The 27,443-nt window shown below is 30.2% G+C and overlaps 1 protein-coding gene across 4 annotated transcripts; it reads left to right on the top strand.

Moving 5' to 3' along the window:
• On the top strand, positions 1-27,443 carry LOC132732696 (guanylate-binding protein 1-like). Of its 4 annotated transcripts, XM_060719173.1 has the most exons (19): positions 1-186; positions 2,489-2,546; positions 8,555-8,680; positions 8,849-8,903; positions 9,922-9,973; positions 11,462-11,521; positions 12,282-12,350; positions 13,163-13,231; positions 13,522-13,581; positions 14,339-14,398; positions 15,098-15,163; positions 15,785-16,014; positions 16,216-16,343; positions 16,793-16,902; positions 17,777-18,192; positions 20,300-20,574; positions 20,721-20,942; positions 24,607-24,703; positions 26,964-27,443. In XM_060719173.1, exons 3-19 carry the CDS (start codon positions 8,585-8,587, stop codon positions 27,356-27,358), a joined length of 2,460 nt encoding a protein of 819 aa, XP_060575156.1. In that variant the 5' UTR covers positions 1-186; positions 2,489-2,546; positions 8,555-8,584; the 3' UTR covers positions 27,359-27,443. The 4 variants fall into 4 exon arrangements, with proteins under 4 accessions (XP_060575156.1, XP_060575161.1, XP_060575169.1 ...); XM_060719178.1 differs by lacking the exon at positions 2,489-2,546; XM_060719186.1 differs by lacking the exon at positions 14,339-14,398.

Raw genomic sequence — 27,443 nt, 5'->3', positions numbered from 1 at the left:
AATCTATTTAACAAGATTTAAAACAATAAAATGACACAAACGACTGGATAAGAAAGCATATTGACCAAAGTAATGTTTCTAATTTTATTGACCAGAAGTAAAAGTACATTGAATCAGGGACATTGCTAAAAGAATTAAAGTTTCTCAGTAGTTTACAAATAATTGTTGAGGGAAGAAGTTAAAAAGGTAATACATTTTTGCATCATTTAAAGTTTGTTAATTAATTATCGCACAACTGGAATCTATAGAATGTCATCCGTCAACGTAAAGATGAATAACTATATATTTTTTATTTTTATTTGCAAAGATCGTCTCTAAAGATTTTACTGATTCTTATGTAGTTTTAGTTGTTTAATATTTTTTTAAATAATTTTTACCGAATCAATGCATTCTTGAATAATCGATGTTTACGTGAATTATATTTATATACATCTTTTTCAATTCTTGCGGTCATTTTTACTTCTAATATATTTTTTTTAGAAAAATAGAGGATATTGAATGAGTGTAGGTTTAATACTAAATTTAATGAACTAGTTGAATAAAATCATATTATGTGAGCCTCTTGCGAGCGTAATATTGTTTTATTCAACGAGTTCAATAAATTAAGTATTAAACCTACACGAATATAATATTCTATTTATCACATAAATTATATAAAATAAGAATGGTAAACTGTTTGAAGGAGTAATTTTTCAATGACGCGCCTATAGTGTAACGCTTACATTACCGCGCTTTAACGCTATGTTTATAGCGCAAGTGTTATTACACTAGTGTAATATCGTTTTTATTTAATGGCTTTATTACACTCCTGTGCCGCGGTTTATATGATAATGTGTTATATTGAAACTTATACAGTAAAAGTATCTGTAGAAAGTGTATGTATACATATTAAACATTTTAATTTTTTCACATAATTAGTTAATCCGACATCAAAGGCAGAGGGAATCAATTCATATGTTTTAATTATGTCAACCCAAACCTAAATCTTAAAACCTAAATATTCTTTATTCTTTTTATGTCTAAAAAAACAAGAGCTTTTGCTATAAAATGTTCTTTCAGACGATATATAACATCTTTGTTATCATAGCATTTTTTTTAAATATGTGTCGTCTATTGCGCAGCTGAGTCAGGTAGATACCTTTTTTTGTTATTAGTAAAGAGAGGTCATTCCAATGTTGGCTGTAGTAAATAATAATCCAATTCACCAATGCATAAATTATTACAGTGAAAAATTTAACACTACTCATAATAGTTTTTTGGGGAATTAAAGGTTTAAAAAAACATGACTTAGTGTGTATATCTTTTTATCACCCATGAACATTTTTTTCCTACTTTAAAACATAAGTACAAAATAGCTGGAATGAAAATAGGACAATTTATAAGATAATAGAATGTAGAAACAACGTTTTGTTTTTGAAAAAAATATATTTGGAATGTCTTAATAAATAATAAGTTAGAAAATATATGTAAGGTTTTAAATTAAGTTTTCATTGTTTAAAAATTGAGGCCGGTAGATATCAAAGGACGCATAGAATAAGCAGCGATTCTAAAAAGTTTGTAATGCAAAAAATATGAAAAACAGGATCAACAAGGAAAGGCGGCGTTCAATGAACGCAACCCCCATATGACCCAGCAACAAGCACCAACGGCAAGGAGCCCAGGCGGACCCCAAACATAAAAAGGACAGGGCAACGACACGTTAATCATTAAATGATAAATAATTTGTTTATTTTAAGTTCATTTTAATCTGAATACTTCCTTTTAAAAACGTACTCTATAAATTCAGAAATAAGAAAAAAATATTTCAGAAATCAATTTTGGCCTAGCAGGCGTTTCTTTTTGAGTGGCGGCATGACCGAGTGGTTAATGGGTCGGACTAGTAATCTAATGATCGCTAGCCGCACGGGTTTAAACCCCGTCAGGGGCAAGTCGTTGTTTCCTTGAGCAAGAAACTTTACACTCATTGCTCTGTACTGGTTTGTTCCAGGAACGGATTCGAAGGGGGTGTCTATAAGCTTATAGCTTCATAACTTCCTTATAGCTCACAGCTAAAATAAATTCTGTATGAACCAAAACGCGAGAATCAATAACAAAAAGATATGTTACAACACTTGAAGGGACACTTACGATTATGAATTAATGATGTGATTGCATTGTGATTAATGAATACTCATAAAAACTATTCTAATATGAATGTTTATTTATTTGTCAAATGCAAAATAGTTCGTCATTTAAAATGCAAATGCTTGTGCATGAGTTCATATGTTGCTTTTTCTAAACCAAATGAATGAGTGTAGACCAAAACATGGTAATAAGCCTATATCATTTGACATGATTTTATAACAATGTTTGTAATCAAGCCATGTTATGATATTGGACACATTTTGTCGAACACAATACACACGTACGCATCGTTAATATTTTATTTATTTTATCGTCAGAGAATCTTTATTCATATTTACGTTTGTTTATTCCATTTTTTTTACAGATGTGCTGATCTGTTTTCATTCATTAGTCAGCTCTAAACTGAAAGGAACTCCATTGAGGTAAAAAAAGCATAAAAATAAAATTTGAAATCAAATATGTAAACGTGGACTAGCTAATATTTATAGAAAGCATATGACGAATTGTTTAGAAATGAAAACCTGAATTGTCACCTTATACGAAAAAAAAATGAAAATGCTAAAGGCCCAGTTCATAAACGCCAGTAGCAAATTTTGAACATTCGTCTGCGTTTTCGAGATTTCAACATACAAAATTAAATTAAAAACAAACATTTGCTGATGCATTATTTTACGACGATCCAGATAAGACAAATTCGAGCAATAACAAGAAAAGCAACTGGATTAATGTATGTCATGAATTCATGAGTGATCATTTCGTGAACTTAACTGCTAATAAAACGGTATATTAATTATATTTGAAAGTATTTTTGTCCGTTCTGTCCACTGAAAATAGCAAACTTTAAAGATATTTCCAAATATTCTTATATTTCATTCTTAGATTAGGCTGAGTGAAGAAGAACAATGAAAAAATAATTGTATAATCATAAGATACACATAACTTTCCAGTGCTCTGAAAATCATTCAATAAGACAATAATTGTTTGGCCATTGAGTATTAGATTTCGTTTGATATATTTACAGTCAAGTATTTTTAATTCATTGAACAAAGACCATTGTTTTGCCTTTTACATCTCATTTGTTTTGTACAAAAGCAATACTGACTGTCAAAGAAGAATGGTTAGTAAACGTTAACAATGCAGTGATTTAAAATCACATTACAGGCAAATTGCCGTCTTTCAATTCAAACCAAAACAAGTCTTAATTTTAACAACCACGTTATGCTTTATGAGATTATCATTAAAGTAGAACGTTAAGTAAAAAACATTAATAACTTTCTAACAGATTCGATCGTATAATCGCCTTAGGAATACTGACCGCTTGCTTTAACTGCCTTTTTAAACATTTTACAAATGTAAGAGGAACAGTAAAGACCGAGACGTTCGTTCTACTTAAACAGATTTGAAATTTACATGCTAAATGTACAACCAAATTGTATTTTTTCTTGATCTTGAACCCAGATGGTCCAAAAGCAATCCAAACCTTAGTCAACATATAAGATTGCAATACTAACTTTGATTACAATATCTTATTCCTTACTGGAAACCATTTTCTATTTTTAGTAACATTGACACTTACCTTGATCCCAGGGGGTTTAAAAGCAAGTCCAACCTGGGTCTTCATATAAGCTTGATATATTCCAAGTGTAATTGCAATATCTAATTTCGAACTCCTGTTATTGTCCGGATACTATTTTTCTATTTTTAGAAACAGTGATATTGACCTTGATTCCAGGGGTTTAAAAGGAAATCCCAACCTAAGTTTTCACGTAAGGTTGCTTTATATCAAGTTTGATTCCACACTCAAGTTGTTGTCCGGAATTCATTTTTCTAGTTTTCGAATTGTGACAATGACCTTTAACCCAGAAGAGTCAAACGCAATCCAACCCTGGGTTTTCATATAAGCTTGCTATTTTATATCAAGTTTGAATACAATACTTCATTTGCAAATTCAGTAATTTTCCGTAAAAGAGTTTTCTATTAAAAGTAACAGTGATCTTGACACCAGGGCAACCTGGGTTTGTTTACATAAGGTTGCTCTTCACTTAACAAAAGTTCTAACCGATCACTTTTTAAATTTTGATTATTTTATAACGGGTCAATAGATCCTTATAAAATTTTGCAGAGTTGATTTTTGTGTCATTTTCTACTGATTTGTGGAAAGAAAAATAATTTAATCCGGTTCCATGCACTCACGCGGGAGACAGGGCACGGTTTACACATTTTGACACGAAATGTTCATGCAGAGCATGGTGAGTATTATATTTTACATTGCATAAATCCTTGTTAATTTTATAAGTGAAAAAACATAAAACATGGCAAGAATCTCGATGCAGGATCGTGCCGTAGCAGTTGGAATGTTAAGTGCTGGAGCCTCTATCAGCCAGGTGAGTGGCTGTTCATAAAACATTTTTTTTTTAAATATCGATAAAGTATTTTTTAAATAGAAAATGTTACAATTTTATTATTCTCAATGTGTTCATTCTCTTCGAAATAAAATAAAAGTCGGATCTATTGGTATTATTCTTTTTCATATATAAGCCAAAACTCGGGGTGATCGGTTAGAACTTTTGTTCAGTGTATATACCAAGCTTCCTATTTGTGAGGGTTTAAAATTGGAGACCAATTACGATATTAAATGTAGTCAGATAGTATAGCAAATAGTCTAAAAACTGTTTCAAATATTTTAGTGTCAAAAGATCAAACTGGATTTGTTAAGAATAGGTATATTAATTGGAATACTAGATTATCATATGATATAATGAAATTTACTGAAGATAAAAATATGCCAGTTGTAGTAATCATAATAGATTTTGAAATATATATTAAAATATTTAATACTTCATCTTTTTCATTTCGAAAATAGAAATGTTTTCCTAATTTTATATTGGTTCCATGTTTAGGCAATGGATATCTCTGTGTCAATACAAAGCCGAAACTTGTGTTAAAATAAATGCTTTTTATCCATTTTTTTAAAGTTAGATGAGGTTGTAGACAAGGCGATCTGTTTTTTTTATTTATTTGCAAAGATATTAGCCGTAAAAGACAATGTTAGGATGTTTAAGGTATAATTTTAGCTGGAGGAAATATAAAATTTGTCAACTTGCGGATGATAATCATTTAATGGTTCAGAAAAATAAATTTCTATATACGAGTATTTCTTTAAATTATTAAATAAGTTTACAGAGATATCCGATTTAAAGATTAATTTCGACAAAAACAAAGTTATTTGGATAGGCTCTCCTGAATACAGTTTATTTAAAGATTGAAATTACCATGGGGTAATGCACAGTTCACAAAAAATAAAAATAAAGCAATCATTAAAAATTAAAACATGCAAAAAGGTGGCTTACACATGGTTGATAGTTATAGCTGTATACATAATTTTAAGATAAAATGGTTCTAAAGATATTTATCATGATAATGTTACTAATAGCAATTTTAAGTATTTTTTTAAGCTAGTAAACACATTGTTTATTCTTGATAAATTGTTTAGCTTTTTGAACTGTTTTGTAATTTGATTATCAGTAAAATAAGAAAATTATTTAATGCTTTATGGATTGACATTTTAAAGCTTATATGGTGCTGATAGATAAATATTGCATAGATAATATACATGTAGAACATATGCCACTATTTTGCAATCATAACATTTTAGAAGGATATAACTACATCTACATTCAGACATTGAATAATAAAAAAATCATATTAATTTTGTTAAAGACATTCTAAATGTTAAGGGTAATTATGTAGATTTGATATATTTAGATAACAGGTTAAACTTGTATTTTGTTTTGCAATACACCCGGTACTAGTTTTAAACAGGCAATAAAGGTATACATTTAATTTATATTTTGATTAGTAGCAATTTGCTTGATTTCCAATATCCTAAAATAAGCTATTAAATTAAACCTTTTGTAACAATGAATTACAATAAGAATTATGATCATGAAATTATAGCCAAAAATTCAGGCGTACCAACAAGTCAAGAAAGGTAGGAGACAATTACATGTACATTAATTTGCATTCAAATACATTGTATAATTATAGTTATAATTTCAAATTTTCTAAAGATTTATATATTCAATAGTTCTAAACAAGAATTATTCATAGAACTTAAGCAATAAGTTCATTTTTGTTTGGAATCAAAGTTGCTGACTATAAAAATGGGTACTTTTGCGCAGAGTGAGCGTTTAGGATCGTTGAATGTCCGTCGTCCGTCAACACTTGTTCATTAACACTCTAGCGGTCAAATTTTTGCCTCAATTATCATCAAACTTTGTGAGGATGCTTATTTAGTTGATAGCTCGGATGAGTTTGTACATGGGTCATCTCGGATGAAAAAGAAGGTCACAGGAGCTAACAATAGAAAAACCTTGTTATTGCTCTAGCGGTCACCTTTTTGCCTCAATCATTATCAAACTTGGTCATGATGCTTGTCTAGTTGTTAGCTCAAATAAGTTGGAACGTTGGTTATCTCGGATGAAAACTAGGTCACCGGAGCTAAAAATAGAAAAAAAAGTAAACACTCTAGCGGTCATATTTTTGGCTCAATCATCATCAATCTTGGTCAAGATGCTTGTTTTGGTGATAGCTCAAATGAATTCAAACATGGATTATCTCGGATGAAAACTATGTCACCGGAGCTAAAAATAGAAAAACCTTGTTAACACTCTAGCGGTCTCATTATTAGGTCAATCATCACCAAACTAGGTCAGGATGCTGGTCTTGGTAATAGCTCAAATGAGTTTAAACATGGATTATCTCGGATGAAAACTAGGTCAGAGGAGCTAAAAATAGAAAAACCTCTAGCGGTCACATTTGTGACTCAATTGTCATCAATTTTGTCAGGATGCCTGTTAAGGCCATTGCTCGGATGAGTTCGAACATGGGTCATTTCGGGTAAAAAAACTAGGTCACCTGAGCTAAAAATAGAAAAATCTTATTAACACTCTACTGGCTACAGTTCTGATTCAAATTTCCTGCAAATTAGTCTGAAAGTTTGTTTTGATGATTTCTAGGTCAAGGTCGAACATGGGTCATCTCGAATGAAAAACTAGGTCACACTGCTTAAATATGGATAATCCTTGTTAACACTCTAGTGGTCACATTTTTGACTGACCTGTCATGAAACTTGGTTAGAATGCTTGTCTAGGTAATTGTTCTGATGAGTTCGATGGATCAGGTGAGCGATCTAAGGCCATCATTTTGTTATAAATTAGAATTGAAAAGATATGAAAGAACAAGCGTCTTACCTATATGCATCGATTTTAAATAAGCTTGAAAATAGCATGGAATATCTATAAAAATACAAATTTGACAGAAGATGGAGATAATAATTGCGCAATTGCAAGATATTTACTTGTTTAAACTACACGTCTACATGAATGATTATGAATGTTTAATAAAAGGTAGTAGTTTGTTTTTAAAAGATATATACTTTTATTGTATGTATGTTAATGTTTATGTATATGTTAATAACTGTGTTTGATAAAGGATATTTCTTACATAAACACAATTATTATGTAATACATACATTGTGTATTAAAGATGTAAGGTACGATGGGGGATGACACTTAGCCCCTTTTATTAATAAAGGGGTAAATAAACGTTATAGTCTGATTTTATTGACCTGTCAATAATGAATACATTATAGCACTCATTTAAATATTCGATCCCACTTCGGTTTTGTCCGTTTATTTTACGAGAATTGATATGGAGTATATCACTAACGTTTGGAAAACTCCCACTAGCTTTATGAAGGTTCTCATAATATCCGCAATAGCACAGTCGGTTAAGTGATTAACTACTGTATGAAAGGTCCGCGGTTCGATCCCTTCTTTTGACATTTTTTTAGACTTATTCTGTCTTTATTGTTAGGTATATTTTAAAGAAAATGGTCAAACGCTTGCAAAATTGTCTACATGGATATGAAGCAACTAAGAAACACTGAATTGTCACATTTTGTATTTATTTTACTGCACTGAAATTACATTTTATTGATTATAATCCGAATGAATTTTCAGTATCAATTATATATAAAAATTATAGTATTTACAAAAGAGTGACAAACGGAACAACCATAACTTCAAAAATGTTGAAAATAAGAAAAAAACCTGCACATACACTGTCTCGATCTTACAACATATTGATTTTTTCTACCCGTGGTTTACCCTATTGCGCTATAACGGCCAGTGTAACTAATTAATAGAAACTTAATGAATTTAATCACATCTTACTGCGTACCTCTCACGGAATTTACCAAACATTTATCGAATATTACTATATTCTGTGCATTGACCGTATAGTGATTTATGGAATTGACAGGTTAATAAAATCAAATGTAGCCTTAAACAATAAATATAAAAAATATGATGTTTTGTTTACCAAATATACATATTATGCTTACCGATTACATATATCTTATATTCAGATATAGACAACCAGATCTGAATTGGTGAAAATGGCAACAAATAAAGACGATTATTCAGACAATCTAGCTAATTTAGATTTCAAGTCAAAAATGAAGCTTTTTCAAAGTCAAAATAAGACAAAACAGGTAAATAATAAAATATTATCTTAAGGTTTTCAGATATTTCTAAACATGCAATAGAAAAATAAAACACAATTTTAAATCAACTTGTTATGACAAGGATGAGATTGAAATAAAAGTCTATCTATATACATAAAAGTTAGGTATTAAGATATTTATCTTTATTATCAATAGTCTTCAGAAGCAGTATCGGAGACTTCCACGAGAGAACGACCTCAAACAAAATCAGGTTGTATATTTTTTTTTAAAATTAAGCTCTCAATTCATTTGCAATAATAATAACATTTTTCTTGTTTAATCCTTCAAATTGTAAACTATTTCCTTTGTCTATCTGGTCAATGTTTTCATTTTTTCTTATTAAGTGTACTTTCTTACAAATGTTACCATCTTTTAGAAAACTAAAAAAACATTTTGAAACCATAATTGATTTTCTGTTTTATCTATTATGATTGTAATAAATTTGATGGATAAAATGTTCAATAACATGCTAATCTGAGTTTTGATGAATTTTCCAGCAGCTATTCATTTAACAAATAAAACATGGCCTTGAGGGCAATATGCAAGTTTACGGACTGATTGGTCAGACTGAGGAAGGTATTTTGCCCGAAGGCCATGTTTTATTTGTTATATTATACGGAATCTTAGTCTATTCATCCCTTTTGCATTTTTACTATAATTGCTGTCAAATAATAATTTATTTGTTCTGTGTGCGAAATATCTCAAACCCTTGTCGGATTTTTTATTATTTTTGTCAAGCGATACAGAAAAAAATCATGCTCTTTAATGTCATTCAATTTTTGTTAACCACATTAAACAGGCAAAAAAACGAACTTTAAGATTTTCACAAACTGTATAAATAAATTTCAAAATTTATAATCAACTTAAAGACATATCATGACTTTTGATCAACATGTAAAAAATTTATGTGAAACAAAACAATAAATTCAGTAAAAAGAATCATTTAACTACAAAATAAAATATTATACCTCATTTGCATACGCCCTTCTATATTTAGTATGACGTCATCCAGTCCATATAAGAATTATGGACCGCCCCCGGTCTGTAAGCGGTTTATGGACCGGATGACGCCGTACTAAATATAGAAGGGCGTATGCAAATGAGGTAGAATATTATCTTATGACTCACACAAATATAGTATAAAGAGCTTTACGAAATTCCCTTGACAAGTTGACATATATACAAAATTACACCTAGTTCACATTGAAAACTATCTAGATCATTTTCAGTTTCAACTGTGTCGCAGGAATCTCCGAACACACAAACAGACAAATCTATCAGGTTTGAATGCAATCATTATAATGTAATTGAATAGAAACGTTTAATTCTTAAATTACATTATTTTTACAAAATAGTTTTCTTTGTTGTAACCATTTTAATTGTCTTCTTCATTGCACTAAGATTTGTAAAACGTACTGTTCAGAAATTATAGGTAATGGGTGCTTTTTAAAATAAGAAAATGGCATCGTTTCTTAATTTACTTTCAAAAACATACACTGTTACAGTCCGTGTCGGTACATTTCTGGCAAACATTTCACTATTATGTTGTTTTTGTATGTAAGGGTCTGTCGATACGATGGAAACAGTTTTCGAGTCTTTAGACGAATTGTAAATATCCATTCTTCAATCTCTGGTTTAAAATGATGGTGAATATTGGCTAGTTGTATAGAATTGTCCTTTGATTTTATTTTTATATGATTTGTTGAAGAAGTCATTACTAGTTACATACATGTTAGGGTTGTTGTAAATGCTTATGCATAAAATTGTATATTTATGTAATAACAGTTGATGATTTATGCTATTTTACATTAAAAAGATAATTAAATAAATGAAATAAATCCATGCTGATGTTGCCAATGCTAACGCCTTGTGGGTTAATCTTTAAAGAAATCCTGAATTATTTGGTAGACTTTGGTAGAGTCTTCATCATTTCTCACTGTTAATCAATTTATAGTCTATTATTTTCATCTTTGCGGTTGAATGATAATTGCCTAAAGTAGTTATTTTCAATTTCCGGTTTTCAGTGCAGTTTGCATTGCACATAATAATATGACTATCTTACCTGTAAGATGAACAAATAGCAGATAGTAAGGTATGCATTTGAAAATTCTTATTAATCAACATATATATTTCTATCTTTAGACATTAACTTCTGCTTAACCAAGTGCTATGGGTCGTGCATGCATTTAAAAGCATAGACAGCTTGTATAAGTCGTCAAAATAGAATATAAGACTTTGAAATTATATCACATTTTATTATATCAAGGTAAACTCAACAATGAAATTAAATATGATAAATAACTGGTAAATAAATACCTTTAGTCAAACTGAAACGGGTTGATTTTACCACTGACAGTAAATAGATATAAACTTTAGATATGTGTTTTACAAGCTTTATACATGCTATATTTGAAAAAAGTAAAATCGTAACTAGCAACTATCAGACGAACATAGATTATCTAGTCTCAAGAAACTAAGTTTAAAATCTAAATGAAAGCAATTGTTCGCCTGACTCTCTACAATACTACATTGGTATTTTGCACATAAAGGCTAGTATAACTAGATGATGATTTATGTTATGCTTTTAAATTTTTAAACTAGGACATTTAAAGTGATTTTCATTTCTTTTAAACGACTATTTTATTTTCTTTTTATTTTCTTCTGTTTGCTTTGAAAAAATTTAAATGTGACAAAATTAGCTTTATCTTATTAATTTTAAAAACATAAAATTTACCATTTAACAAAACTTACGATTCATTTTATATTCAGGTCTTCACCACTACAAGAGCCACCAAGTGGAAATAATGAAAGACCATCGAATGCATCCAGGTAAATTCAAATGATCAATAACTGGTAATAGATTTTTAAACGGGAACGGGCTGATTTTATAACTTACAGTAAATGTTTTAAACTACAGATTTATGTTTTACAAGCTTCTTGCATTCAGAAGGTTTGTATGTAATAGTTATAGTATGTGCAACATTTTAGTTACGAGGATATAACACTGGCTGGGGAGACATCAAGGGATGTTTCTGCTGAAAAATGGCGAGGCCGTAAGGCCGAGACAATATTTTGCAGAAACATCCCGAAATGTCGCCCAGCCAATGTTTTATCATCGTAACTCACGAGTGTCATATACTATAACCGTTTAATCGCAATGGCATAATGTTTTTTTTTTTGTAATTTGAATAAATAAATAGATAGATAGATAGATAAATAAATAAATAAATGTATAACTCGTTAGCTACATTACTGTTATTTATGTTAAGGCAGTTTTTTCAAGTTGTTATCTCTGCCGCAAAAAACAGATATACAAAATACATGGATTGTAAACTGTTACCAATATTGATTCAAGATTTAAGGGCTCTTTTGTAGTGGAAATAATTCATTCAGCGAATGTACCCTTTGATTAAATGAGAGTAAATTCATTTCATTAATAATCTGTGTATATATTTTTTGTATTTATTTTATTTTATTTTATTGATTCCATTTTTTGCTACAGTACTGAGAATGTTGGTTTCCACTGCCCCATTGGAGCCTGAGCCTATTTATTTCATTTTATTTTATTGATTCCATTTTTTTGCTACAGTCCTGGGAATGTTGGTTTCCACTGGCCCATTGGAGCCTCTGTGACAAAAACTACATTGATATATGCAAGGTGCGAAAAAACCTCAAGTCCATTTTTTCCCCTATATGAATCAATGAAAAAACTGTACTGCTATCAATACAGTTTTCAAATGTTCATTGAAGTGAACTAAGTATAGTGGGTTAGTAAGAATATGAATCAATGAAAAAACTGTACTGCTATCAATACAGTTTTCAAATGCTCATTGAAGTGAACTGAGTATAGTGGGTTAGTTAGAACAAAGAAAAAGTTCCCAACCCTGGGATTATTACCTTATATATGATAAACAATGTATTTGAAATAAGTTAAATTATAACAAGCAGTATGTTGATAACATATATAATCTATTCTCAAAAATTTAAGTTTAAAAATTAAATAAAGCCATTGTTCGTCATATTCTCCGCAATTCTACATTGGTATTTTGTAAAATAAAGGCCAACATTATTAAATATTATATAATAGCACGAAATGGTAATTCTGGTTAACTGGTTCCCCTGACCAACATTTCAAAATTTAAATCGATTTATTTATTTATTTGAACATTCGAAAGTAAATAGGTTAGAATTCAAACGGTCTGAAAATTAAAGATAAATCGTTGCTTGTTAAGTTTTATATAAAAGATCCATTAACCATCGCATTATCGTTGAATCTAAGGATGTAAATAAACTTCTTTAAGTGTACCATTTTCTATGTATAGATTTTAACCTCTGTTTGATCAAATGCTAAGAGTCTTACACACATTGCAATTATGACATTAGAATGTTTCAAAAGTGTTGATACGTCGCTTAAATAGATTTAATTTATGAAATTATATCACAATTTAGTAGATGAATTTTAAATTGCAGGCAATTTCCGCCGCCTGAATCGTCAAAAGGAGAATCTGCAGAATTAAAATCGCCTTCCGATGAGCCAAGGTAGGTTCATGAATTATTAAAATAAAATACATGAAATTTAACTATTTTAAAGTTAGACATTTAAAACGATTTTTATTGCTGAAACAAATATCATTTATAATTGATATGCAGACTTTCAAGACTTTTTGGTATTCTTTTATGTGTTTTGTGTTTTTTTAACTGTGATGAAAGTTTGCTTAATCTATTAATTTTTAAAACATTTTGATAAATATATATATAAATATTCCGCAAAGTTGAAATTTAGTGCATTTATACCATTTAAGAAAGCTAACAATTGCTTAATTATTCAGGTCTTTGCCATTGCAAAAACCGCCAAAAGGAAATGATGAACGGCCATCGAATGAATCAAGGTACGTTAGCTCAACTATAAATTCTTCATGATAAATAACTGGCAATAGATTTGTCACAATATTACTGCCTGGTTTAATTACTGACATTAATAATGTATATAAATATGTATATTTGTTTTAAAAGTTTCTTCGCAGGCATTTTATGAGGATTCTATGTACCTTATACATAATCATTTTAAATACAGTTAACTCATTAGGAACAATTATCAGACAAACATACGAGAAGGTGATTTATGTAATTTGAGTCAAAGCAATTGTTCGCCTTACATTAGTTTTTTGTATACAAAGGCTAACATAATTAGATTATGATTTGATAGCAAACATTGGAAATTCTGGTTTACTGGTTACCAAAATTTTCAATTCAATTTTCTTAAAAGTTATGTCTGTTTTTAAAAAATGTAGATAACGTTGTAGGCCATTTCCTTAATGAAACTTTTAAGGCTGATGAATTAAAATCGACTCAAGGTAGATTGCATGAATAACCAAGGAAAAAAACATATTAATGCGATAAGTAATTTTACATTAGCACATTTAACGTGTTTAATTGCCTTTAAAAGTATACTTGTTAACTTTAATTTTATACAGACATTTGACATCATTTCAATAGCTTGTGTTTTGTGAATTCTAATCAGACCATAGATTTTTAATCTAAGTTCTTCAAAAACAACAACGAAATGCAGAAACACGTTATTCCATGAAGCTGATGCGTATTGTCTGTTAATCCTTTTTTCAATACGTGCAAACATTTTAAATTAAGGTCTTCAACATTGCAAGAACCACCGAAAGGAAATGAAAGAGGATCTTCGAATGAATCAAGGTGAATTCAACAATAAAATTTCATATATATTATGATTAGTAACAGATAACACATCGTCAAACTATAAAGTGCTGTTTTTCAAGACAGTTTATGTATATAAACTTTAAATACGTATTTTACATGTTCTTGTACACAATCTCAAACACTTTGTAGTTCTTTCCTACTTAAAGGATTTATAACTTTATTTACGTATCCATACGTACTGTCAATACTGTCAATATAATGAACAAACATGGCTGCCCGTCGGGCAAAAGAATTGATTATTGTTCAAATTAGTCTGTCACTCTATGCATGTAGAGATCTATATTACAACACTAATACGTCAGCAAAACTACACAGCATACCCCTGGAAAGTGAAAAAAAAAACGAATACATTTTAACCTTATAGTCAATCAAGGTCAAGTTATTCCAGGTCAAATATCCACTGGTGGAATTCAAAGCCCTTTTTAAGTTGGTGTCCGTTCAATAAGGTATATTTTATCTATATCCCTGGTCAAATCGAAACAATATATTCATACCATCATTTTCCACAAAGAAAAAATAAAAATCATTGAAAGCAATAGCGATTCACAGTAGGTAGATATTCATCGTTACATGTATAATACTATAATACTTGCAGAAATTTATCATGAATGAATGATATCTAGTAAATATTTACATTGTGTCATAAATAAAACTGATTGCACTGTATAAATTCAGATCAAATAAAACTTTTGAAGAAGAATTACAGGAAAAAATAAAAGAAGTTTCTTCTAGAAAAAACCGGTAAGTCATTCAAATTATAAAACAAAAACCTGCCAATCTCCTTTGCCCCTAAGTTTCTTATGAAAGACTTCGTGAGACCTTTGCTAACATTGACGTAAAGGAAAAAACAAAACAAATTTTAAAAATAACTATCTAAACCATGATCTAAACTAGTTATATGTCACGAGAACAATTATAAGTTTACAGCACAAGGCCAAAAAGTTTTAATCATATCCGGTCCGCTGAATAAAGGCAACAACGGTCATGTATCACACTTTACGTCATTAAAGCGAGTTTCCTGTATAGTGAAAGTGAGAATTTTGTATTAATGGCTTTATTTGGTAATCAAGCTTCAGTGTGATAAATATAAACAATACAAAAGACGTTGATTGTTCTTCAAAAGGAAATTTGCCACTTGATTCTATAAAAAGGAAGTCTATCTTTGTTTATACTTCAAAGGGGTTTTCTAGGCAAAGAAGTTTTTAACGACTCAGAGTAAAGGTATTTCAACAAGTGTACTTAAAACATGTCTCATACTTACTTGAAAAATTTAATCGGTGCTGAATTAATAATGTCCCTGCAATAATGACACTTCAATATTTATTATTAAAATTAGAATTGATTATATCAAGTGTTTTATAGCGGTTGGTCTCCAGAAGATATGGAGGTATTCAAGCATCCTATGTGCTTGATCAGTGCTGAAAATGTAAAGAATGAACACGGTGAAGAAGATAAAATCATGTTAAAGAGTGAACAAGAAGTATTCAAACAAATAGAACAGATAGAAATGCCAATGGTTATTGTGGCCGTGGTAGGTCTATACAGAACTGGCAAATCTTATCTGATGAATCGTTTAGCAGAATCAACAAAAGGTAAAATATCAGATTATATTTGAGGGTAATAATATAAGACCATCCAGATATTGTATTAGAGTTTGTTTTTTTTGTCGGTTTAAAAAGCACTCTTAAGTAATTTACGTTATTTTCTATCGAGAAGCTTTAAAAATCAATGATTTTGATAAAATACACCGTTTGTTAATTGGATTTGTTAAAATTATAACAATAATCATTAAGGTTTTGCTTTGGGTGACACGATTCAATCGAAAACCAAAGGTATTTGGGTATGGTGTAAAATGCATCCAGAAATGTCGGATACAGTTTTGCTGCTTCTTGATACCGAGGGTCTTGGTGATGTTGAAAAGGTATGTATGCTTTGACACCCAACAAATATATGTGGTTTTGGTTTTCTTAACATATTGTTTTATTCATACTTACAGGGTAGGACATTCTTGCTTATTTTGGTTGTCGCTCTCTATGGTTTCATAAAACTGACAGTTTGAAAACAAATAACTGTCATTCAGTTAAAACAACTGTCCAGAAACTGCCATTTCTAAAGCTCTTAAATAATCAAAAGTGCTAGTTTTTCTTGTGTACTTAAATGAATCTATTTTTTTATAATCAACATTTAATGCGAAAATGCAAAAATACAATGCAAAAATACGATGAGCGAAAATCAGGCACAATACTAAATGATGGTTTAAATCTGATCATCATCTGATCGAAGCGTTTATCTATATTATTAATGTGTCAGATTTAGTTCTATTAGTAGTTCTTTGTAATTTTCTCTAAAATAACGAACTTATATTTACAGGGCGACACAAGTCATGACAACAAGATATTTACATTAGCGACACTCTTGTGCAACTGCCTTGTTTATAATATGAAGGGAGCATTCGATAACGACGCTGTCTCTAAACTCACGTATCCTTTATTATTGTATGAATCCTACATAATATATGAGACGGATGAAAGAAACATAGACGAGCATTTGTTTGTATTCATGATGAAAAATCTCCACAAAAAAACATTTCTTCCGTTTATAAAAAAAAATGCATAGTATCAATGTACACAGTGTTAGGGATGGCTGTGAAAGTATTATCATCTCTTTTGAAGAGACTCGTTCGGACATAGATGCATCTCTTGAATTTTGTAATCGGACCTATCGATAGTATAACATTATAGATTGTTACACTTGTTCAACGTCACAAAGGCTTTATTGAAAATATTTCATGTTTGATAAAATTTATAAGTACATCTTACTGTTGATGGATGGTCAGTATGAATATGACTTTTCAGATTATCAAGTAATTCCCCCTAAAATAAGATTTTATGACATACCTTTTTATTTTCATAAAATCGTTATAATTTTTTTTGTTTTACTTCAACTTTTACACATTACATCAAAGAACATAAATTGAATATACCATGAATTGAATATAAATACAAACAACACGGTATGAGTAAAAGTAAAAAAAAAGGAGCGAATAACTTGACACACAAGCAATGTTTGTGTATTTGAAGGAAATAATGATTGGATTTCTACTTGGTCAAATGTGCGATCAGAAAATAGCCTGGTGTCCTGTGAGTTTTTTTAAAGTGTTATTATTATTGTTTCTATTTGATATTTAATGACTTTGATAATATCTTCCTTTGCTTTTATAGTTGTAAGATTTAGATGTTTGACACAATCATTAACATGTATATAAAGGGCGTCTGAATATGAATTATTGGTTACTGTACAGAACAATTTTTTTCAGCATTTAAATGTATACAATTTAAACTTAACAAACTAAAGATTTGTAACAGAAATGGCAAAGAATATCAGGTTTCGTGGTGAATCATCAGAAGATAACAAAACATTGAATTTGATACTGCCAGATTTCGTACTTTGTTTGAGAGATTTTAGTCTAAAGCTGATCATAGACGAGAAGATGGTATCAGCAAATGAATATCTTGAGTTCACTTTAGCTGAAAACAAAAGCAAAGCGGCAAACTTCAATAAACCAAGAGAATGCATCAGGAAATTTTTTCAGAAACGTATGTGCTTTGCATTCCCTGTGCCAGGTGATGGTGATGTCCTTGAGAACCTGGAAACCCTCGGCTTTGATGATTTATCTGCCAAGTTTAGAATTGCGACTACCAACTTTGTATCGCACATTTACAGCATACCACCAAAAGACTTGCTAGCAAGTAAACCAGTAACTGGTCCAAGTAAGTAAATATATTTTAGATATTTGCATTTTATATTTTCCGTTTAGATATGAATAATTGATTCAGTTAGAAAGGTTATATTTTATGTAAATTATGTGGAGAATTGATTTTTGGACGTGTTCATTCAATAATTTTTTTTATCATTTTGGGAAACATGTCATGTTAGACCGCAGCAAACGGACCTCTTATTTGTCGCATACATCCTACCTGTTTTCGAATTTTTCAAAGAAAAATAAAGTGTTCTATTTTACGGACCATTCTTGAAAATATCACAGGGCCAGAAAAAGTAAAAGGATAAGTGTTTGGCAACAGAAAATTATCATTTACTCCACTTGAATTAAATACATTGAAGATAAGCATTTAAACCGAATTCAACCTTCTTGGTCAACTAAGTTTGAAATTTCCTTAATTAGCACTTTGAAATGGCATCAATGCTTTTCTTAAATTTCATCATTAAATTAAATAGAGGATCAAGGGATTAATAAGAGTACTGGCTAAAACTGGTGCAGGAGTGATCAATACCATCCCTTGTAGTGCACATCACCTTTCCACTTGGCTGCAAAAGTGGCCACCAAAGCTAAATTAAAAATACTTGTCCGGCCTTCACAGGTCAAAGTACTGGTGGGATTTCAACCAAACTTAACAGGAGTGATCAGTAAAATCCCTAGTTGTGCACATCATCAGTTTGTTCCGCTTCGCTGTACAAAATGGTCACGAGGGCTAAAATTAGAAAAATCTTGTCGTGCTTTTACAAGTCAAGCAGCTGGTGGGACTTCAACCAAACTTTACAGGAATGATCATTACCATCCACTGTTATGTAAATCACTGACACGTTTCGCTTTGGTGCACATACTGGCTTCCAGAGTTATAAATAAAGCTACTGGATGGATATCAATGAAACTTAACAAGAGTGATTATTACCATTCGTGGTTGTGCATATCGCCGGAATGTTCTGGATAGCTGCATAAAATGGCAGTCAGAGCTATAAATAGGAAAAGTTTTGTCGTGCTTTCACAAGTCGAACAGCTGGTGGGATTTAAATGAAACTTCATATGTGTGACCATACATAGTGTTGGGAGACAAATGTTTTTTGTGACAACAACCCTTCTAGTTAATTTATGGACTTTTCCCCTTTGAGAGTTTTTAGTTTATACCTATATGTTAAACAATAAACGAATTTAAATTTATAAAATAACGTCTATAAGTTTATATTACTAGCCTTTAAAAATAATCGCACGAAGAGTACCGGAATAAATATGATATCTTATACATTGACGTTGTAGAGAAATATGTTGCTAATGTTGTTATGACATGTTATGACGACCTATTTGCACTATATTTCGTTGTGAATATTTGTTTACTTACTTGCATTTGCGTAAAGAATGGTTGCAATGGAATATTATTCAATTAATGCTCAAAATGTGTCTTTTACATCTACTATGGTTTATATAAACGTTAAAGAACATTCTAGATATTATGTTGCCAGCAGACCACGTCATAATGTTGAAAAAATCTTTAACCAAATACTTTTTGTTTGGAATTTTAAAGACATTTGATTTTTTACTTATAGAACTAAGGAGGCATTTGCATTATATAATATTTATATGTGTTAACGGTCATTATTCCATTACATTAGAGGTAGAATATCAATGTCGCTGTGACCATAGCAACAGTCCTGGTCTCAATATAGTTAACAAATAAGAATTCTACGTAACTGGTTCTCATTAGATGGTTAGTATACAATGTTTGTTTACAAACAACTTACAACAAATAGCTACATAAATTATTGCTTTTACCATTAAGTCAATGAAACATAAATAATATATATATATATATATATATATATATATATATATATATATATATATATAGAGAGAGAGAGAGAGAGAGAGAGAGAGAGATAAGCATGTTCAGTTGGGTAGAACGCATGTTCAGTTGAGTTGAGTAGAACACATGTTCAGTTGAGTACAAATCAGCTGTCTTTGGAACAACAACAAAGTGAAGTGGCATGTGAATTTTCCAATGTTTTACCAAAAATATGGTTTAGTTTTAAATACAATTTATGCTTTAAGTTAGATATTATATGTTAAATGATTATGCTTTTCAGTGTTTGTAACATTGGTAGACCGTTACGTAACAGCAATCAAACATGGCGCTGTTCCAGATGTTGATGATGCATTTGAAGCCGTAGCAAAAATTGAAAATGCTAAAATTGAAAAAGAGGCTATTGAAATTTTCGAACATCAAATAGAAGGGGTCAATCTTCCCGTAACTTCAGAAATATTGGGGAACTTCTACACAGAAGCACAGCAGAATGCGCTTAACTACCTTCGGAAGAATGTTGTTCATGATAAGAAAAACGATTGTGAAAATAAAGCTCAGGTCAGATCCTTACAACATTTTGACTTAATATATGCATGCATTATTGATAATTTTATAAGTATTATTGCATCGTGCCAAAAAGTATTAAAACCATCATTGATATAAAGCTACTTCAACTTGCTTATCAAACAGTTTGTTTCTTTCAGATGAAAATGGACAACATTTGGAATAAGATCAGAGAATCGAATAATGAAAAGGTTCGTGAATTATGCGACCAGAAATTGCAAGAAGCATTTGCAAAGTATCTTAAAGAAAATTTTGAAAATAAGGAATATGAAGCCCCCGGTGGATATCGGAAATATCAACGTGACATTGCCAGGTTAAAGGAAGATTTTGAAAGTGATCTTCGGGATTTCAAGGAACACGAGGTAAATAAGTCAAGTATTATTTTCTTATCATATTATTTCAATTAATAAAGATTACGTTGAACCTGTTTTGGTCAACTATGCTTGTGCACAGCTGTTTCTAGTAAACACATTTAAATCCGATAAACAATTAAAAAACGTGGACATTTTATACCAATCTACCAACAGTTCTAGATATGGCAAATCGAGGGTACGTGAATATTGAAAAGAAAATATCAGACTTACCAGCACAATAAATCTTTAATTTCAAATAAAATTAATCCACCGGAAACATTGAATTTATAGCAATTTAACGTCTGATCAAATTATCTTATCACCACTCATCATTTCCAAATAATTTCGATGCTATGATTGCATTTATTTCTCCAATATTTTGAAAATTTAAAAGTTATGCTTAGCATGTGTTGTTACACTTTCTTTTCAAAACCTACTTTTAGGTCATTCGGCAACATTCTAGCAACTCCATGTCATAGTTGTATAATTAACAGACTGATTTGATACACATTTTGACCAAACAGAACAAACACTTTGAATTATCATTAATATTGACAAATCTTCGTTATAAATGGATGTATTTGAGTCATATTTAGACACAACAATTTTTTGGACAAAACCTTCAAGTTATTTTACTCAAGTATTAACATTGGCCTTTATTTGTCCTTGACCATCAATGACAAATATGTTAATTTAGTTGATTTCAGTAAAAAAATATTGTATGAACATATATGATTTATAATTGGACCACTGACATGTTGTAAGTTTGATTTAAAACTTTATGTAAAGTATCTCTGTCCCATTGAAACTTCCTACAATGTTGCTATCAAATCATGTTTTGGGTTAACACTTCGAAATTAATAACAAAAGCATTCAGAATCCAATTTTTCAAGTTAATGTTTTCATATATGACTTAGACCTTTGACAGATCTCCAATTATAAAGGTTTTTCCGATGCTTTTGCATTTGATCAAACGAAAAAAGATGAATTCGGGTTTGGTCTTAACCTGAGCACGTTTTGTTCATTGTGAACTTTTAGGGTCATATACTATCTGTCGTCCATCGTTGTCTCTTTACATTGCAGTCAAATTTGTTTCAAAACTGAAGTACACAATATTTGTTCAAATGATACGTTCTTCAGTACGTCTGAGTCACTGACAGAAACTAAGAAATAATAATAGTGCAATATTCGTAAAAATATCTATTCTCCGAAACCATAATATCCGGTGTGTTTAGCTATCTCAAATAAAACCAGCGAGTTTATCAAAATCATATCCCTTTGGTCAAACTTGCGAAAAACATTCAAAATCTTAATGGAAGAAACTTGAAGGCATAAAGTTAAGAAATAGTTGTTACTTCCAAGGTTTGTTTAAGTCCGATGACTAGTTTTAAAACTACTCGGTCATTCTGTCGGCGGCTTAATTTCTTTGAACATATGTAGATATATTTTAGCTTCAAACCCAAAATATATATAATTTGTACAGAAATTCGTGCTAAGATATTTATAAATTAATGTCGTTTTAGCTTGATTTGAGTAAATAAGATAATTTTGATATTTTTGTCATTAATTTGCCTGAGTATCCCTTTAAAGTTTACACTCAAATAAGGGTTTCTTGGTGTTTTATAGCATGCTTGTCTAGACCTTAAAAACCTAAAGATTTTATTTTGCATAATGCATTCTAAGGTAGACCTTCACCAAGTGTTTATATACCTTTTTGTCGAATACTGCACAGCTCTGTGATCATTTAATTTACATTGTCTATAAAGAATAAAATTTTGGAAGTCATCTTTCCTCATAGTACAATGCCGATTATGCATTAAATCGTCTATTGTATTTAATTCAGTTTGTTCATACCAAGTAAATACATACACTTATTTACACGATAAAAACTAACAAATGATCGTCCTTTTGATAAGTGTATGTAATTATGTTATATTAGTCTACATATCCATCCATACTTATCGATGGCACTATGGTAGGCTGTTACATATTTTGGTGATCTGTTCAAATGAGAACAGATAAACAGATGTGCTTCTTGGCGTAGCATTCTTCCATTTCTAACAAGATAGCACGTCCTATTAAAGTTAAATTAATTTCTTAATTCTTCCATTTTTAAAATAATTGGCGTATAGCAAGTGATTAAATATTAGACACGAATTTAAAAAAGATGCGCATAGTTAGTGGCCTATTTCTTATTTCATATCGATGTTTAAACACATAAAATCTGTTTTAATAAAAAAAGTATGAAAATACTGTAGATATTTATAGGAATATACTTTTAAATTGCCGTTCGCGATATAATAAAAATACAAAATATTTGGCACATACCATTACCTTGTTGACAAAAAAACCAACAAAAAACAAAAAACATAACAAAACTGATACCAAGAAATATTAGCATTTCCAAAAATGCTTGAAATCGCCGTTCAGCCGCCATGTATATAGAAATAATATTTCATTTCTTGCCTAATACTTGTTTGTGGTCAACACATAAATACTTGATTTACTCTACCTCGCGCTCAGTTAGATTCTGCTGGGTCGGAATGTAACAGATACTCAATATTGCCCATTTGAAATATATAACAATAACTTGACTCGTAGAACAATAAGTTAGACTACAAGCGCTACTCAATAAGTACGTGCATCAATCGGCAAAAAGAATAGCTTCTTGCGTAATTAACAACAATTAATTGCTACACATTAAAATTGATGTCTGTGAACATGCCATTAATGGAATTTACGTTATATTCTCCGTTGTTTTTTTTTATTGAAACGGACTATAACTGACCTTCTATATTGTAGGCATGATGCAATAACAACCCTCATAGTATTAAAATCGCCCGGAAGAAAGCATTTATAAAGTGTTTTTTTTAAGTGAAAGTTTTGGAAAGCAAACAAAATTCATTCCTTTTTATACTACATTCTCTTATCAGAAATGATATGTAGCAAAAAAATATTGCAATTTGCTGTGTTTCTCCTGCAAGAGACTAAAGACTGGTACTGCATTCGTACATTGATAATGGTTTTATTCAGTTGTATGAATAAGTTACCCGACAAAATATGGCGGTTGGACGATTCCATTTAAGCATCCCTCATGACGTCAATTTTGTTATCATGTGATATTGAATTATTCGCTTTGATTGGCTGAAGGCAGGCGGTGTACAGGTAGAACTGTTCAAATCTTGTTAATTGTATATATCGCCGTCCAGGAACGGCGATAATAATTCTTTGCATAAACGTTTGAATTCATCACGGGCCATTTTTGTAACATTCACTTACATAAACATATGATTGAGACAATTTTCCCTCATTAATGAACATATATCAATGGACGGAAATGATACTAAATAGATAATTCACAAAAAAGCATGCGAAGCGTGGTCTAGTTTAACCAGTTTTCCTTTGATTAAAAAAGCTGTGTTCTATTGGTTAATTTATCTATATATACTTATGATAGGAAACTTATTTTAACCTTCTTGGCTTAAAATAATTTACCAATGATTAGCGCATGTAAAAGATTTACGGGGAAGCTGAATCCCCATCATGTTTTCAAATATTTTACTAGTTATCGCCTGTCGAATAAAGCTATATTGTTTTAGATAATGCAACTGTATAACAGATTTACAACGGTGTTTGAAACATATAGTTAAAAAGTAAACAATTACTTTAACAGATCATGTGGACATGGCATGGATTTGTTAAAGAAATGAAAGAAATAGAAGCCAAAATAGTTCAAGCTGACGAAGAATTGTCATTGAAAGAAAAAGAAGGTATTCAAATGTTACTAGTTTTGTATAATTATGATTTCAGCCAGATTGATACGATTCTATCTTGTGCTAAGGTAAGATCCCCTAAACATATTAGCTCCGCTTTGAAGAGTATTAAAGTAGGCTAGAATTACAGTTAATTGCCCCAGAAGGAGCAACTTTATTTTTTTTACATTTTTATGTAGTTCTCAAATCCCTTTTGGAAAGATAAAAGTGTTTGATCTTAATTAATATATAATTGTTGTAGGTATTTATTGGGTAAATAATGCCAAACTTTATAATAAATATGGTACTTAATATTCTGAAAGTCTAATAAAATAAAAAATACACGGTAAAAGTATTTTATATTTTGCAAGAACAACCAATAAAGTTTTAAGAACATTTAGGCAACCTTTGAAAACAGACCCTCATTGTGGTAAATTTTAGAGATTTTTTAAATAAAGCATTTAAATAGGGAAATGTTCCAATAAGTGTTTAAAGTTGGTGGGAAAGAGTAACATTTTTATACATATTTCAAACACATAGTTTAGAAACAATCTTTTTGCTCGAGTGAGATTTTACCTGAATGCTGAACAAATTTTTCATGATGATGATATTATAGATTATTTAGTCTCCAAGAGCCCTTCAAATAGCAACGTTTTAGTTCAGAAAAATAACCAAAACTCATAAACCATACTATTTAAACTTTGTTCAAATTTTGCATACAGGTGTAAATAAGGTAAAACTGTCCGATGTTGTCAATTTTACAGTTCCTTATGGTGCCAATTAGGATTGTCTTACATTTAAAATGTAAAAGGTTTATATATGCTTGACGAATCAAATTTATCAAAATTAATTTTTGGATACGCAATTTTCTCTCACAGGGACTTTTGATTAAATGTCAATTGTTTGTTCTCAGCCCTATTCAAGATTTTTGCTTTCTATAGCTTAAATGGCATATAGGTGAGGTGAAATGAAACGTAGGCATATGGATATTTTTAAATTGAAGGGGGATAATTTAGTTATCTGTAGTTCAAATCGTTTATGTTATTGGTAAAAAATATGGAACAACTATCTGAAGTTTAAGGAAGTTCCCGAAGAACTAACGAATGTAGAACAAAACATATATTTTACACGAAAGTCTCTTGGTTCAAGGAGAAAAGGTTTTTGAAATGTTTATATCAACTTTACGCAGATGAAAGGCGTAACTCTGTGCAACAGTTATTTGATGATTAAAATAAACCTGTCAAAAGAGATCGTTTTCATGAAGAATAAATTCTGTGATGAGAAATTCAGAAATGCGATACAAAAAAAAAATCCTAGAAAAAATATTCAAATATAATAAAAAGATTACGGTGAACCAACGTTACCGTAAACACGTATTACATGATCACATTTTAATAATTTGTTTTCTACGTTTTTGATAACAATGAAATTTGCAGAAAACATGCATCCGATGCTTCATTGTGTTCATCTAAATATAATGCCTAGTAGAATTGTTTTTGTAAAGAATATTGAAATTTACAGTCTACACATTATTTTCTGAAATTGAAATTGAAAATCGCCCAATTATTAGATAAACCTGGGACTTTAGATCTATTTTAACCCAGGATAAACTTGTTGAACTGTAGAATGATTAAGGCTGAGTGAAGAAGAATAAGTGAAGAAGAATAAGGTCATATAATATATTCTCACACCAAAATGTGTTACATTTAAACCATATGTAAGATAATGAGATTGGAAATACAATATTTACTTATTACATTTTCTACTAGTTTATACACAAATCAAAAGTTTTTATTTTTCCTAAAATATTTAGATTATCCATTTGAATTGTTTATTTTTTTAATCAAAAGATACTTTTTTTCCTGTTTGTTTCATGATATCGATGGGTTAATATGCATTTTATTCAAACAAATAATGACAAATTCTGACGAAAAGCTGATAATTCATATTCGCAAAACCTTAGAGTTTGGTGTTTTGGAACGTATCAATATGATGAAAGAATACCGTATGTGCGTAAACATTCACATACTTTATTTACTAGTCGTCCCTGACGTCTGGTGTCGTCCGGATTGTCTTAATAAATTTCCTTTTCAGAACATTTTATCGTATGAATGTTGTCCGATCTGTTTACAAGTTCTGTAAATATGATATTGATTAGTCCCGAAACACTAAAGTTTTAAAGATCTATTAATCTTTTATTATATCTTTTAAAAGATACTTTTTAATAATTAACTAGCATTTAATAATGATATATATCAGCTCAAGTGATTATTTTTAGATGAGCAAAGACGAAACCAGGAAAGTATAGATAAATTATTAAAGGAGCATCAAAAGGCGCAACATGAAGCACTTGAACAACAGAAAAAAGACCTAGAGAGTCATTACAACAAACTTGAAAAAGACCGCCTTGATCAGTTACAAATTGAAAGGCAGAGATACGAAGCATTGCTACAAGAAAAAGTTGAAAAAGAAGCAGCACAAAGAGAAGTTGAAAGAATGAAAAGAGAACAAGAAGAAAGAATGGCAGAGATGAAAAAAGAAAAGGAAATAGCTAGATTAAAAGCTATAGAAGATGCTGAAAATGAAGCTAAAAGGTTAATTGAAGAAAAAGAAAAAGAAAGACAAAGTCAGTATATGCATACAAGAATGTGGAATGCTTTTTGGAACATGTAATCATACTAATCATTGACACTTTGAATGATATACAATTTTAAAGACAATTATCTGAATGTTTTGTACAGAAGAGAACATTTTATTT

The sequence above is a fragment of the Ruditapes philippinarum genome, unplaced genomic scaffold, assembly GCF_026571515.1.
Source record: "Ruditapes philippinarum isolate M1 unplaced genomic scaffold, ASM2657151v2 ctg1110_1_1_1_1, whole genome shotgun sequence".
Lineage (NCBI taxonomy): Eukaryota > Metazoa > Mollusca > Bivalvia > Venerida > Veneridae > Ruditapes > Ruditapes philippinarum.
This window is presented reverse-complemented; position numbering and strand designations above follow the sequence as displayed.